Source organism: Aspergillus lentulus (assembly GCF_001445615.1).
Source record: "Aspergillus lentulus DNA, contig: Alt04, strain: IFM 54703, whole genome shotgun sequence".
Lineage (NCBI taxonomy): Eukaryota > Fungi > Ascomycota > Eurotiomycetes > Eurotiales > Aspergillaceae > Aspergillus > Aspergillus lentulus.
Genome location: NW_028322122.1, coordinates 297,550 through 311,730, shown reverse-complemented (window position 1 = coordinate 311,730; position 14,181 = coordinate 297,550). Strand labels below are relative to the sequence as shown.

General features: G+C 50.7%; 4 protein-coding genes across 4 annotated transcripts; 1 reads left to right on the top strand and 3 right to left on the bottom strand.

Moving 5' to 3' along the window:
- Positions 1-2,603: 2,603 nt before the first annotated feature.
- On the top strand, positions 2,604-5,480 carry fbx15 (F-box domain protein; the record flags this gene model as incomplete). The annotated part of the gene is made up of 4 exons (XM_089599154.1): positions 2,604-2,762; positions 2,817-3,777; positions 3,832-4,588; positions 5,342-5,480. The coding sequence occupies 4 exons, from the start codon at positions 2,604-2,606 to the stop codon at positions 5,478-5,480; spliced, it is 2,016 nt and encodes a 671-aa protein (XP_089456300.1).
- A 1,784-nt stretch (positions 5,481-7,264) lies between these two features.
- On the bottom strand, positions 7,265-7,821 carry ALT_1392 (uncharacterized protein; the record flags this gene model as incomplete). The annotated part of the gene is made up of 4 exons (XM_089599153.1): positions 7,265-7,303; positions 7,366-7,488; positions 7,547-7,729; positions 7,789-7,821. The coding sequence occupies 4 exons, from the start codon at positions 7,819-7,821 to the stop codon at positions 7,265-7,267; spliced, it is 378 nt and encodes a 125-aa protein (XP_089456299.1).
- A 650-nt stretch (positions 7,822-8,471) lies between these two features.
- ALT_1391 (sugar porter family MFS transporter) lies at positions 8,472-10,463 on the bottom strand (the record flags this gene model as incomplete). Its single annotated transcript, XM_089599152.1, has 8 exons — positions 8,472-8,729; positions 8,792-9,297; positions 9,355-9,724; positions 9,783-9,972; positions 10,021-10,148; positions 10,225-10,262; positions 10,316-10,354; positions 10,415-10,463. 8 exons carry the CDS (start codon positions 10,461-10,463, stop codon positions 8,472-8,474), a joined length of 1,578 nt encoding a protein of 525 aa, XP_089456298.1.
- A 1,353-nt stretch (positions 10,464-11,816) lies between these two features.
- ALT_1390 (DUF3712 domain-containing protein) lies at positions 11,817-13,303 on the bottom strand (the record flags this gene model as incomplete). Its single annotated transcript, XM_033563753.2, has 4 exons — positions 11,817-12,356; positions 12,406-12,530; positions 12,580-13,001; positions 13,056-13,303. The coding sequence occupies 4 exons, from the start codon at positions 13,301-13,303 to the stop codon at positions 11,817-11,819; spliced, it is 1,335 nt and encodes a 444-aa protein (XP_033419644.2).
- Between the last annotated feature and the right edge of the window lie 878 nt (positions 13,304-14,181).

Sequence of the window (14,181 nt, the reverse complement as noted above, 5' to 3'; positions counted from 1 at the left end):
CAACAAAGGGTCAGCATCCTCTTGAGCTATTTCGGCTCGAGGCTTCCGTGTGAGCTCAAGTTTTGTGAAACTCTGGACGGGTTACATTATTCAATGTCTATTCTCCGGAGATAGTTCCTTTGGTATTCCGTGCTCGTCAGACATGTTGCCAGTGGTTCATGCGCATGACAGACATGCAAGACGTCTTTGAACTGGCACGAACAAAGATCGTCGAAATCATTAGGACGTGAACTGTGCCGCACTGTCCATGAAGGCGGATTCCATCAAGTTATCAAGTTAGAGGAAACCATCGATTTGACCAATCGCGACCTCGCAGATGAGAGTCATGGAGGCCGCTATCGGCAACAGGCGGTTGAGGTCCAGGTGGACCTGTCGCCGGGATGCGTGCATTGGTTTAATTATAGACGCTGATGATAGGGGATAAAGTTGCGAATAGTTGACTGGCCGTGCGTTGCACCAGGGCCATAATCTGAGCATCGAAACCAGGCAACCCTGTTTGCTCAAAGTGGTCATCTTATCTGTTAGCGCTGACACATGATGCAACGCTTACTGCACTGCTGACCAGTAAACTCCGGGGACGTCCAATGCCACGGCCGGACTTCGAGGAGCTATCAAAGCTGTTCCTGATCACCAAGTCCAGACACCCCGCATCATGATCGACCGAGAGCACACAATCACATATCCTTGGCTCTGAGCATGATTTCGTCGGGGAGTTTTCTACTGGTGGGACTCGGAAGCCCGGCCGCCATCAGCAATCATGCACCATGCTTGGTCCCGTCCGTACCATGATATCGACAAGGGACATATGGGGAGACCATTCCGATTGGATACAATTCCCCTGTACCTCAGCCTTTCCAACCTCGAGACTTTGATTCTCCAGCCTTGTGCCCGCCTTGTCTGGCGTGCCTGTTTGATCATCGTTTCGGACCTTTGGAGGCGCGAGGCAGTGCAAAAGCGGGGGCCAGACCCTCAGGAACTCACGCACGGGACGACAAGGCTGGCGATTCGAGGCCTCGAAGTCGCACACAAAGTGCTCCCTTTGATGGTTGACAAATGATGGCGAATTTGAGATATCAGACGTGTTTGATAGCACAGAATTTGGCAGATCCTGCATACTGTCCAGTTGGCGGGTCGGCTGCCTTAAAAACGAGGCCATGGTTGGGTTTTGGGCGCAGGCGGCGAGCTTTCAATGCTGGCCAGCCACCAAAAGCTACGACCAAGTGTTGCATCCTTTGTGATGAACCCATATTCTGGTAACGATAATCATCACGGGTCGATAATCAAAGGGAAACCCGAGTCAGAGTGGGTTAGTCGTCCAGACACTCGAAGGTGGCTAGAAAGTTTGAGACCGAAACTTCCCCTCTTCAGGCAGCCAATAACTCCGGGGTCTACAAAACAAAACGGAGTATTGAGGCTCGGCAGTCGTGGCTCTTTAGTCGGTCACTTGACAACAGGAACATGAGCGAATTTGCTCGTTTCTTATCCGATTTGGGTGAATATTGATCACGGATACGATGATGATGGAATCTTGGCATTTCCACGGACTAGCAGCTTCGGAAGTCCGTAGGCCAGTTCTTTCTCGAGCGTTCCCCTTGCATTGACACTAGCAGGTCTGGAAATTGCCACTTTGAGCCTCATCACAATCCAAAAAGGAGTATTTTTGGCGGCGGCACTCCGGAATCGGTGAGGGACCGAGGTGGTCTCAGATAAGTCTCACTTGGCCTTGGGGATCATTTATTGGAGACCAGGAATCGACCCTTAGAGAGCTGTCATTTGTAAATATTTTTAGCTCCCATAAATGTGCTGCTGAGGTGACACAAATTGTAGCACGAACTTGGTGGAAACATTATCATGGCTTGGGACTTGTTTCAATGGAGAGCCCCATTTTGGGGGTTGAATGCAAGGACACAAAGTGATTGGAAAGCCTCGTCAATAACAACACTAGTTAGAAAATGCCACACAGGAATGGGGAACTGGGACTCTTGGACCGGATCCTCCGTGGGACTTGCGGCTCTGCAGTGGTTACTCCTGGACCATTGGATGCGTTATGCTCACCCACGATGACCCGTCTGAAGATGACTGCGCGTGGCGTTGATCAGCATTCGTGCCGCCCAGACCCTCTCGTGGTGTTGTGGCTGACTCCCAAGGTGTGATCTTTTTTTATTTTGCTTTGTGAGGCAAAGACAACCTTTCTTTTTCTTTTCCAAAACAGTTAGACTGTTCTCATTCTGAGCTCCTTAGAAGCTAGCTCGATCCGTGGGGATCAGGATGGAATTCATATTCAATAATCCACGCGTCATCCAGTGGGCCAATCCTACCCAAATGAACAGAGCTCTCCAAAGCTTATACAGAGCCTCAACCGGGAGGCTCAAATCTCTGTCTTCATATATTCTACAATTCGCTCAGCGTGTGACAACCAAGATGGATGACTGTGTCTCCACTGTTGGAGATACTCATTATCCTTTACTATTCACACCACCATCACTGTCATCACATCATCACCGCATATTTTAACTACAACATCATTACCATTCCATCGCTTTGTTATTCAATATATTATCCATGCTCGATTAGAGCTATCATCTCTTCCTCTTGCTTTGGACATGACCGACATGACCAAGAAGTTGGACTCCATCCCATACGATGTGTTCTACCAGATCGCCTCGGGGTTGGATTGCCACGACTTTATCCATCTCAGTCGCGTCAACCAGGCTCTCAACACGTTGATGCGAAATGAGTCCATTGCGAGAAAGACAATTGAGGTGTGTACATTCTGCACAAGTTCAGAACAAGGGCAGCATTTTAACATGGTTTAGAACCACCTGCTTCATTCCAACGAGGGGCGGGAAGCGGATAGAACTAGAACCGGGTATCGTAGAGCAGTTGGCCGTCTGTTTGACATCAAGGAAGCTTTCGCCACAGCTCAGCCGTATTCAGCCTCGGTTCTTGCATACGGGTCGGCCTTTTTGTATAACCAAGGCTCCCTCTGCTACATCTATGACAACAAGATTCGTGCCTTGGATGTGCACGGGGTCGGTCAAGTAGAGCAGGTGTTAAACATTCACAATGTCCTCTCTCGTGCGATCCCAGGCTGCAATCCGGCGCGATACATGATGCAGATATCGCTACTGCACTACCGTGACGGGATCCTGGCATTTCTGGCCGAGATTGGAGAGGTGCGGGAGGCTTGGCTTCTTGCGGTAGATATGCGCAGGAAAACAGACTGCAGGACTGGTCGATTACGTCTCCGCACACCGCTTCAGTCCACACGACGACTTTTTGTTCGACATAACAAGTCCTACCTTTACTACGGAACTCAGTCTGCACTGAGTCATTATGGCTATCCGCAGTGGGCCGTCCACTGCGTGGATTTAGCTACTGGACAACACACAACAGAGAAACCTGTCGAGCTGCACAACTTTGTTGGCAATGAGATCGGTCAGACTGTCTGCTTCGAGGTGCATCAAGACCATCTGTATGCCGTGTCGACGCTGGTAGACTTTGAAGAAGAAGAAGTCGACTGGACCTCCTTGTACATGTGGATCTGTCTGCCTCCTCGCGGGAATACGGGTTCGGTGACGCCCAGGACCGAGTGGCGTCGACAGCATCGCGAAGGCCCAATCAATGACACATGGTCAGACCTTTCGCTTCGAGAGGACGAAGCGACCAACCAGCTCCTGATCCTGGAATGTCGCCGCGAATGGCGCAATGGGGGCAGTGATAATTGCCGGACTTACTACATGCAGCCCCTCCCGTCGCCTGCAGAGATCTCTCGGAGTAAGCGACCGGCCAACCACCCACCATGCAGCTCGCTAGCTGCTGAATTGCCAGACGAGCCCTTAACCAAGACACTAGATTCGTCGAACAAGGCAATCTACGAGAGACCGCGGAAACGGCTGCGCAGACACTACCACTCGGAATATCCATTGGACAATCAAGACAACCACGACCAGGACACCCCATACCAGCGACGCGACTTCATCCTGGCCAAAACTAAGTTCCGTACTTACAACCTCTCGGCCTCGACATTCGTCGACCTCGTCAACGACCCCCACCCATCATCACCAGGAGGCAGCCACATCCCCCGCGATCGCCTCCGCCTGCGGACAGTCTCCCGGAAACGCAAGAGCCCCATCGACGAGGCAAGCAACACCCTCCACAAACCAGAATTCACCGACGACGGCAATCCCATGGAACACAGTGAGGAGCGGTTCACCTCCCGGGGAATCCACATGTGGCCGCCCGACAACGCCCCCGCGGAGCTGACCCAGCTCCTCTGCCCGTCCCACCGCATTGGCAAAATCCAAGCGGTCGCAGACGAGCGTTCAATTATTTACTCCATTGATCAGGAAGGACTGGGCGGCGGTAATCAAGCCATCATACTCATCAACTTTGATCCTGTCATCAGACTTCCAGGTTTGAAACGTCTTACTCCGGACGCCTCGGGCGTCCGGCCTTGGGGGCCCAACAGTGATCACGCAACCGAAATCGGGCCTCCACGCCAGCAGGAGCGGGCAATGCTACAGACTCCCGTCAGCACAGCAAGGACGAACCAGGCGGTGCCATCTGTCCGGGAGGAGCCTGCTATGTATCTAAGCATTAATCATGGATATTGGCTTCGCTGACTGATCCGTCCTCTCTAGTGGCAGTTGGCTGTAATCAATCAAATAAACAAAGCTATCTGATCAGTCGTAAGCCCGCAACTGGTTGATCATGTCGTATTCGCAACTTGTCACTCTGCAACTAAGACCTGTAATTGAAGGAATACGAGGCGTACCCACTTAACCTTTTTCTCTCGTATGTGCTAAAGCACTGGATGCAATCTTATTAACTTCGGGACTGGTACTGAGTCATACGTCTGCTTATTGAGCAAGAGCTAAGCCGATCTGGACATTGCACTTCTTGTAGTAGGTGGCCTAACAAGCAGCTCCCAGCCTGTATGATGTGTCTGATTGTGGTTTGACCCATGGCTAAGAACTCCGTACTTTATTCCACTTTGTCTGACTCTCTACCGGTATGAACGGAGCATCTACAAAGTACCCTGGATTATACGTTATTACATAACATGTCGTCTTGCTGATTCCGATTTCCAGTCTATTTTGCATCCCCGTTGCTGTCCAACTCCGACGCCAGCCTTGTTTGCCTAGTCCCGAGCTCCGCCGGATGTGCTTGATATACACCGTGCGGGGGATATTGATGCTGTATTGACCTGTCGCCTGCGCTCCGATCGCCGGCATACTCTCCAGACGAGCATATTTTCATTGCCGACGTTCCCACTGTGCCCAGGCGATTGATGCTAGAGTAATGACACCTAACGGCATACCAACCCCTACTCTTGTAGTCACGGTCTGGACGAAGGTGATAGATTATTCTTTGTTGGTGTTGGACAGGTGGTATTCGTGATTGAGGAGGAACTTGAAGATGTGATTGACGAGGAATCCGAACAGGTGGTGCTGGTAATCGACGAAGCGTTCACGTAACCGGCCAGAGCTGCTACGCCTGGTATCACTGCCCCGTTTTTGATTGTAAAGGGATCACCATCTTGGCATTTATTGTCCACCACAGATCCGCAGCAGTATTTGGGGTTTGGTGTGTCGTAGCCGATGTTCACGATCGGGTAGCCGCTTTGTCGATTGATGTCCGCTAGATGGCATGGCCAGCCTGAGGTACGACAAGTGGTCATGCAAGGAACATACAGCATGGCGCATAACACGCTGGTCCCCAGTTTATGTCCGTACAACTTCCACGCGAGAATGTATTTGGATGAGAACCCTGCAAATAGCACAAGCCATTTGATAAGCAGACATCTTACTTATTGCAGCAGATTGAGGTTCCATCTGTTCGACAAGGATGTCGTCCGGTGCTTCGCTTCTGTCAAGATTATAGCAACTCGCGTTGGCGGGGTTGACTTGTGTACAGAGTAGCGATAGGTACAGAGGGTAATGTACCCGTGAGTGTGAGTGAGTTTCATCGTGCCGGTCGAATCGCCTGAGTCTGACGTCGAACGGCGGTGAGATTGTCTCAGAATCCGATTATGAAACACGGCGCAAAGATAGCCATAGACAAGTCTGGCAGGCGAGCTAGGCCGACAGGAGGTATCTTGGAACTAGGTGAAGCTTCAACCACTACCTTCGTCAGCGTATCTTGCCCTTGTTGATGCAGAAAATTATCGACAAGAGAAGGCGAAGGAAGGCGCACCAGTGCGCCGCCTGGGCTGACGGGTGAAGTGGGCAAAGGACGCTGAGGTGTCACAGCCCACAATAAAAGGAGCCAACAATCAGCACCACTGTTGGCCCCTGGTCTCCTAAAGCCCGTGCAGTCCCCGCGACTTCAGATTCGGTAATTGTGCTTGAATATCAGGTCGGCAGTTCGGGATTGACTGAGCCGCTTACAATCCATGTGTCGGTCAACTGATTGGGGCAATCTGTATTGGCCCCCAAATTGCTCAACCCCGTCCATAGTCTGTGCACTCTGCAGAGCTGACAGCTGCAAAAGCTGGTGACCTGGTCACATATTTAACATGCCGTAAGAGGCGCAACCATCCGAGTCAGGTATCAAGGTTGAGTTGGGAATAGTCTGGTACGGAGTACTTGACACTATTCTTAACCTCGCAGTCGGATAAACACATGAGGTCAAGCCACTGAATATAGCAAGTCACACAGGACTGCAGATCTTGATATGTCAGATCATCGCAGCCAGAAGTCGCCCCTGATAGAAAGCCGGCAGTCAGGACGTTATAGTGACCAAGTGTCTAAGGGGAGAAACAAGTGAAAAAGATCGTGATCAACTGCCAGAACAGAACTGTATGATGCCTCAGGCACCACTAACTTCTCCACGAATCTATGATCATGCCAGCAAGCTATTTCGCAAATTTGGGAGGTTACTTTCGGAAAGATCTACTGTTACGATCGACAATCCGACGAAATCAAGATTCAAGAATCGTTGGAGCTCATTTGACTAGACTAGGAATAACAAACCAGAGCAACCACATCCGACAAGGTCAGACGAGCCTGGTTCTAGTCCAGAACTATTCTCTGGCCTCCTTGTTTGTCATCAACAACCAGAATCTTCCTCCAACGATATGGACCAATGCTCAATCTAGAGCTTGCAACCGTGCGTCTCCTGCGGCAGAAGTAGAACCCAGTCAGCTTGGTATAGCTCGCAATAATCTCAAATCATACTTAGCACTAACCTCTCCCTAGTTCACGCTGTCTTGCACATAGCCCCTGGCATCTCATAGCAACGCAAACCCACAACCCAAAACCTAGTATCCGCTTGCAGGCGCAACCTCAGGCTGCTGCGTCTACCCTCCTCATCAGCAAGCACACCACATACATCCACCAAAGGCAAGGCAAGGCAACAAACCGCATACGGAACTGCAATAGCAGTAATATGCACCTGCGCAGAACCGCTCACAGGCTCACACATCATGCGGATGGAGTCAACGAACGAGATGATCGGGCCGACGGGGAATTCTGGGCCGCAAATCTATCACGGTAAGCTTAGCCTCCACTTACAAGCCAGCCATGGAGGAGGGGATGCTTACAACTAACTGCATCACATACTCATCCGCATTCTCCAATCCATCAATATCAAGCGGAACCATCCCGTATGGCGTAATCTTGCATTCGATACAGGCGGATAGCACGCGGGTCGTGGAGTCGAGGAGATGCAGTCTCTCGCAGTGGGAGTTTATCTCGACCCAGAGCTGGCGGAGTTCGCCGTAGAACTTTGTTTTGCGGTTGCTGTTAGTATTTAGCTTGGTATTGGGATGAGATGAGAGCTTACGTTGATGGTGACGGAGGAAGTAGTAGTAGCCATCTCTCTCTCTAAGGGTTGCTGAAGGCACGTGATGTGTGATGATGGTGTTGGATGGAGAGGGATGACGTAGATGGGGGTGAGAGGGGTAGGAGATGGGGAAAGGTAGAGTGAATCTTGCATTGTTTACTGGGGGTGAATGTGGCATGGTTTAGTGAATGGAGTTCTACGAGCACCTGGCTTCACAGGACTGTTTTGTTGCGGAACCTGCTGTAACTGTTGGACTTTGTTGGCAGTGTTATGAAGATGGGAGCCACGGCTTTGGTTTATGTCCATAACCAGGTTGTATGTTTTACCTTGAAAAGGGCTTCTTGTTATTTTAGACCTTAAGGACGATCAGGTACATTATCAGAGCCGGGTCTGGGTCTTGCTCAGTGTTGAGTTAAACAGTGCTTGTATATCCCATTAGCATATTCAGCTCCACTAGCGTACGCTCATTACGGACTTGAGAACGTGGAAACGATGACAAGAAAGATTAGATTGAATTACCGTTAGATAGAACTAACAAAGACGCCCACGAGGACTACCTGAGATCAACCAAGTTAACCAAACACGGACTGGATACCCCAGCCCGAAGGTAGTCAGCTCATATTCCAAGTTATTAACCATTAAAAGGAAAGCTTTCCACCAAGATCCAGAAATGACGGTACCGTCTAGACGGTTTCCATCTGCCTCTCCGCGGTCTCGGTAGTAGCAGCAACAGGTCCATCTTTCTCGCCGTGAGCAGCGACCTTGAGCTTGCCCTCGGCAATCTCCTGTTCGAGTTCCTCCAGTCTGCTGCGCTTGTTAAGCTTACGCCAGGCGGGCAGGCCGCTGTCGAAGACTTCGTCCATTTCCTCGAGAGTGTAACCCTTGGTCTCGGGGGCCATGAGGAACATGTGGATGAAGGCCGCGGTATTGAAGGCGGCGAACTGTAAAAATCGTTAGTTAGCTTTTCTATGTTTATAAGTTTTCCATGCAATAGAGTACGTACGATCATGTACATCTTCCAGTTGATCGCCCACAGCAGAGGCGGGACGAACAGAGCAAGAAGACAGTTCCAGATCCAGTTCGACGCGGTAGCGAGAGAGACGGCCTTGGCGCGGACCTTGGCCGGGTAGATTTCCGCAGGATAGGTCCACGAAGTAGGACCGATGGTTGTCGCGAAGGAGCAGACGAAGAGGTAGGAGAGCGCGATGATTGCTTTACCGACGTTGGGATGGTCGGATACAACCCAAGAAATGGCATCCAGCTTGGGGTCGGTGTGAGGGTTGGGTTTGCCAAATCCAGCCTGTAGACCTCCTTCAATGTACAAGAATACAGCCTGCAAGGCAAAACCGATCAGGATGGCAGGACGACGACCGAATCTGTCCAGGTAGATGATGGCGGGCAGGGTCAAGGCAGTGTTCAGGATGTACTGAATGGAAGCGGTGAGGAGAGGGCTTCCAGTTCCCGTACTCTGCATGATATACACAATGTAGTACATCATGACGTTCATACCTATAGCGGCAGCCATTAGTCTTTGCCTCATGTAAGGGTTACGATCGATCGACTCACCGCACAGCTGAGACCACATCTGCAAACTCATACCAAGGAACACACGCTTGAGAATGCGAGGCTTGATCAGCTCCTGGTAGCTAGTAGACGCCTGCTCACGCTCCAGAGCCAAAGCCTCCTCGATTTCCTGATATTGAGCCAAGACCTTTGGATGGTTGCGGTCTCCGTTTCCGTGAAGGTTGGCAAGCACCTCCATAGCTTCGTCCCAGCGGTCCTTGCTTGCAAGCCAACGGGGCGACTTGGGGAAGAAGAACAGGCCGACGAAGAGGATAAAGCCAGGCACCATCTGGATACCCCAGGGAATGCGGAAGGCAGCGGTACTTTGAGTCGGGTTATCGGCACCTCCGTCGACGTTGCTAGCACCGTATTGCTTACCAACTGTCAGTGGACATTCTGTTGTCCAGAGGGAAAAAGAGGTGGCCACTCACAATAAAGAACTGAATCAAGATACCCCAGGTAATGGCCCATTGCTGGAGGGAGATAACTCGACCACGGATCTCCTTTGGAGCGACCTCTGCCTGGTAGACAGGAACCATAGCCGAGGCGATACCGACACAAAGACCAGCGATGACACGACCGACGACGAGCAAAGCGATACCGTTGGAGGCAGTCATAAAGCTAGACGAATTAGCCGGCACGACAGATGCAGATATGCAGCAGACTTACATGGAGCCAATAGTCCACAGGATAGTCGAGAACTGGATTGCGGTGACACGAGAGTAGCGATCCGCAATGAAACTCGAGCACAGAGCACCAATGAGCGAGCCAAAGGGCATGGCACAGGTGATGCCACCCTAGTACTAGTTTAGAAGAGGGGACTCCGACAGAGGGCTAATTGGAACTTGCCTGCTTATACTGGCCGCTGCCCACGCGGAAGTAGTTCACATACGCCTGAGTCCCCAGGACACCTGCAACCGTCAGACAAAAACTCACCAGCCGAAGAATAAAGAACTAAACGCACCACTCATGCTACTGATGTCAAACCCGAACAAGGCACCCCCTTTTTTTGGTTGGAAGAGTCAGTAAGGCGTCAAGCAATTCTGGATAGAGACATCCTCACCCAAGGTGATGAAGCTACAGAGAAAGTAGACATTGTAAAACTTCTTCATTTTTGCAGCCAGCTGTCAAAAGCAGCTTTGTACGACAGGCCAGCCACTGTGAGGTAAAAATAAGAAACTTGGGAGGAGAAAAAAGAGGCCAAAGAGAGAAGTATCCAAGATGCGAGTACCCCACAGCGATTAAATACTCTCTGCCCTGCTCTCGCAAGCGACAACAACCAAACCGGACATAGCTCCAGGAGATAATCCGAGAGAAACAAACGGGCCATTTAGCGGCATGGCCCGTTTGTTTGTGTTTCTGATGGACTAGTTTAGTGAATACAACAGTCCCAAAGTCGCCTGATCCATTAACCACAGGGTGAACGCCAGCAACGATTGGACCACATCCACGGCACACAGCAACATCCCAGTACTACCTACCACCCAGAACGATGTATTTAGTATCAGACCAACGAGCGCAAGGTTCTGGACTAGTACAACTCTGGGCAAACGCCACCAACATAATGTGGACTGGAACACGATATTACAGGGTTGTGCTGTGTGGATAGGCTCATACTGGATCATGGGGGCCGTCCCTCAAACGCCTCCCCCGCAATCCAGCAAAGTTTACGCGTCGGATTTAAGGCTTGACTGGTCTGGACGCGGAGCTTAGGACTCTTGAGGAGAGATGTCAGCATCGAGGTTACGAAGAATATGACCTATCCACGTGGTGAGCTGACTTGTAACTTGCAACTCTGGTGTTACCCCAGACAAAATGAGCACAAGGGTAGACAGCCTCCTTTTAGCTCCACAGGTCAGTCATTTTCCTACTTTATCGGAAAACAAGTCCTGACTACGGAGTATGGACCCTACCATTAGCTCAAGGAACAGGAGAAGATAGCCCTGACCAGTGCAACACGCGTCTCAATCCTCCCAATCAATCTATCCTTGGCGGCTGGCACCAAAAGGCCTCCCTGAGTGTATAAAGAGACTTCAACCACGGGCTGCCTTGGTTCTGATCAATTACTCTAAGAAGCCAAGATAACCGCTAGACTCTCGGGTCATTGGTGGACGAGAGAACAAAGAGTGCAACCCTCGAGAAATGGCGTTACGATAGGTGGAAGTTGCATGTAGATCCGTGGAAGAATCAAGGCCCGATGTCACGGTCTCATCTTTCACATGGTTTTTGCTTCCGCCGGCGTGCTTGGCTTCCCACGTTTCCTGTTTCAATGCGGAGGGGGGTCTTATTTCGTGGATTCAGTGCCTAGTTCAAGCATTAATATTGTGTTTGTTCATGTATATACAAGGGATTTCTCTTCATCTATACACAATAAAATAGAAGAGACAATAGAAATAAAAAAAAACTCCAAACGCCGCTCATGTCAATATCCCCGTCTCGGATTCATCAAACAGGTCGTGATTCGTTCACAAGAATCCTTTCAGCACATCAACCAATAATAACTTGTCGTCGGGACGATCCAGGAATTCGGCCAGCGATCGACTAGCCAATTTGCTGCTCAGACTTCCGCCCAGACTGCTCAAGTTCAGATGCTGCAGTTCGGACAGCACGCTGCTCGTGCTTTCCGACGACGATGAGTCCGTGATATTCATCTGGTCGAGGATGTTTGTCCCGTTCTTGTTGAAAATCCCCCGGAGGGTGTTGACCAGCAGGCCGCCGATAGGAATCTTCGCGCTAAGGGTCAGGTCCTTCATCACATTCGTATAATATGGCACTTCCACGCCCTCATAAACGACTGATTTGGTAACGGTATCGAGAGACAGATATCCGTTGCGGAGGGAGTCTTTCTGGCTCTGCAGGACCGGCCCAAGGTTCTTCAACACAGTCTTGAGATCGAGTCTGCCGCGGACGGGATTGGAATGGTTGCCCGGTCTGAGGACGAGATTATCGATCGTTGCGTTGCCGATGACGAGATCGCCGCTCTTGAGGTCCAACACAGTTGTGCCCTATCGATGGTTAGTGATACTCAATAGCGGACGGTGCTGCTGCGCTCACGATTTCCAATGTCATGACCGACGGGTTGGGCAATGTGGCGTTGGCGATCAGGTTGGTACCGTCTGGTTCAGCAGGCAGAAGCAATTGCGACCCTTCGATGGAAAATCCAGCAAAGCTGTTCAGGGCTGAGAAAGTCAGCCAGTGATTTCGTTACCAGTGAAGACGTTCGCTTACTATTTTGCTTGATGGTCTTGTCCATTGTCACTCGAGACTTAAGCTTGCCCAGATACGACATGGTAGTCCCCTTCAACGACAACGGTGCATGTTCATCAAACACCACATTGCGCACATATTTGGTCCACTGATCCACGTTGAGTGGAGTGAACTGATTAGTGACTCCCAAAGTGGTGTTGCCTGAGATAGTTGTTCCGTTGAGGTACAATTTGACAAAGGTGCTGTTTCCGGACTCGCCCCGGTTGAAGAGGTCCAAAGTGATGGGATCGATTCGAACGGGAAGCCCGATGGGCAATTTGAGGGCAGACTGCATAGTGAGGAGTACCGACTCTGGACGAGGTTGCATGACACTTGCATCGACGAGAACAAGGTTGGAATTGTCGACAACTCGTTGAGAAACAGAGGGAAGAATCACCAGGAAGCTATTATACTGTCAGCAAGGTCACAGATGTCGTGAACAACGGCGGAAGACGCACAAGACCGGGAGGATGATGGCGAGGAAAATGATCGAGAAGAAGATATAGCAACACCAGAACCGGGCCCAATGGCGACGGATGGCCTCTTTCTTCGTTCTCTGTTTCTTCTCCAGCGACAATGCTGTCTCGACATGTTCAATCTCCCCCCCGTCCGCATTGGCCGGGGGGAGAGGCCCTCGATGGATACCGAGGGCATACTTGGCCCCTTTGGCACTGAGATAGGAGGGCTTTTCTTCCATCTCGGCCATGGTGACAGTGATCCGGATAGCAAGAGTCTAAAGATAGACCAGATCTCGAAATCCGGGGTAGTTGGTAGCAATGAATATATGAAGAAGACGAACGTGATGGGCCCCGTCAACCTCGATCCGCACGAGAGTCATAGCTGATTGCGGGCCACACCGTCACACGATAATTTCATTTTCTTCAATTCCTAGCTCCGAGCCAAATTCAAATGTCTGTTATCTTCTGCGCCGTTTCACTTAGCGTTGGGCCCAAGTGCTCGCAAGTCTTGCTTTGTTGTATTGAGTTTGGCCCATTTCGGTTAGAGACTTAAGCCCTTTTAGGGGGTTCCCTCCGCATGATCGGCACTGCGACTTCGGCGATCTCCCCCTGCAGCCAATCCCGGCGATTGATTAACAGTTCACATGCGGCCATTGGGATAACGATCATCGCAGACTATTAAACAACCGCGGTTGCTAGCTCATTACTGATAAAACCTCGTCAGATGGATGGTGGGGAACAGTACGAAAGTGGCTTCATTGTCGGGTTGTTTCGACTCAAGCTTTGGCCGCAAGTGCCACAGACGCTGGACAAGCCCGAAAGTTGGGGAAGAGGAACTCTGTCCCGGTTAGGGGGTAAATATGCGGGGTTGATAATATGACGAAAATTGTCGGATGCGAAGCATGGGCAACTGCAGCGGTCTGCATGTGGTCGGATCTTTTCATCATTGAGCTGAGATGATGAAAGTGATGAAAAGCGTGTGGAAGCGTTGAAGATCGGATGGGGCATCCGGTGTCTCCTAATTCCACAGTGAAATCTCCCAATCCTTGCAGCAAGTCCATCACTCAACACAGGGAAAGAAGACGTCTGGCATAATTATTCTGGATAGGGAACTAACGACATCAAA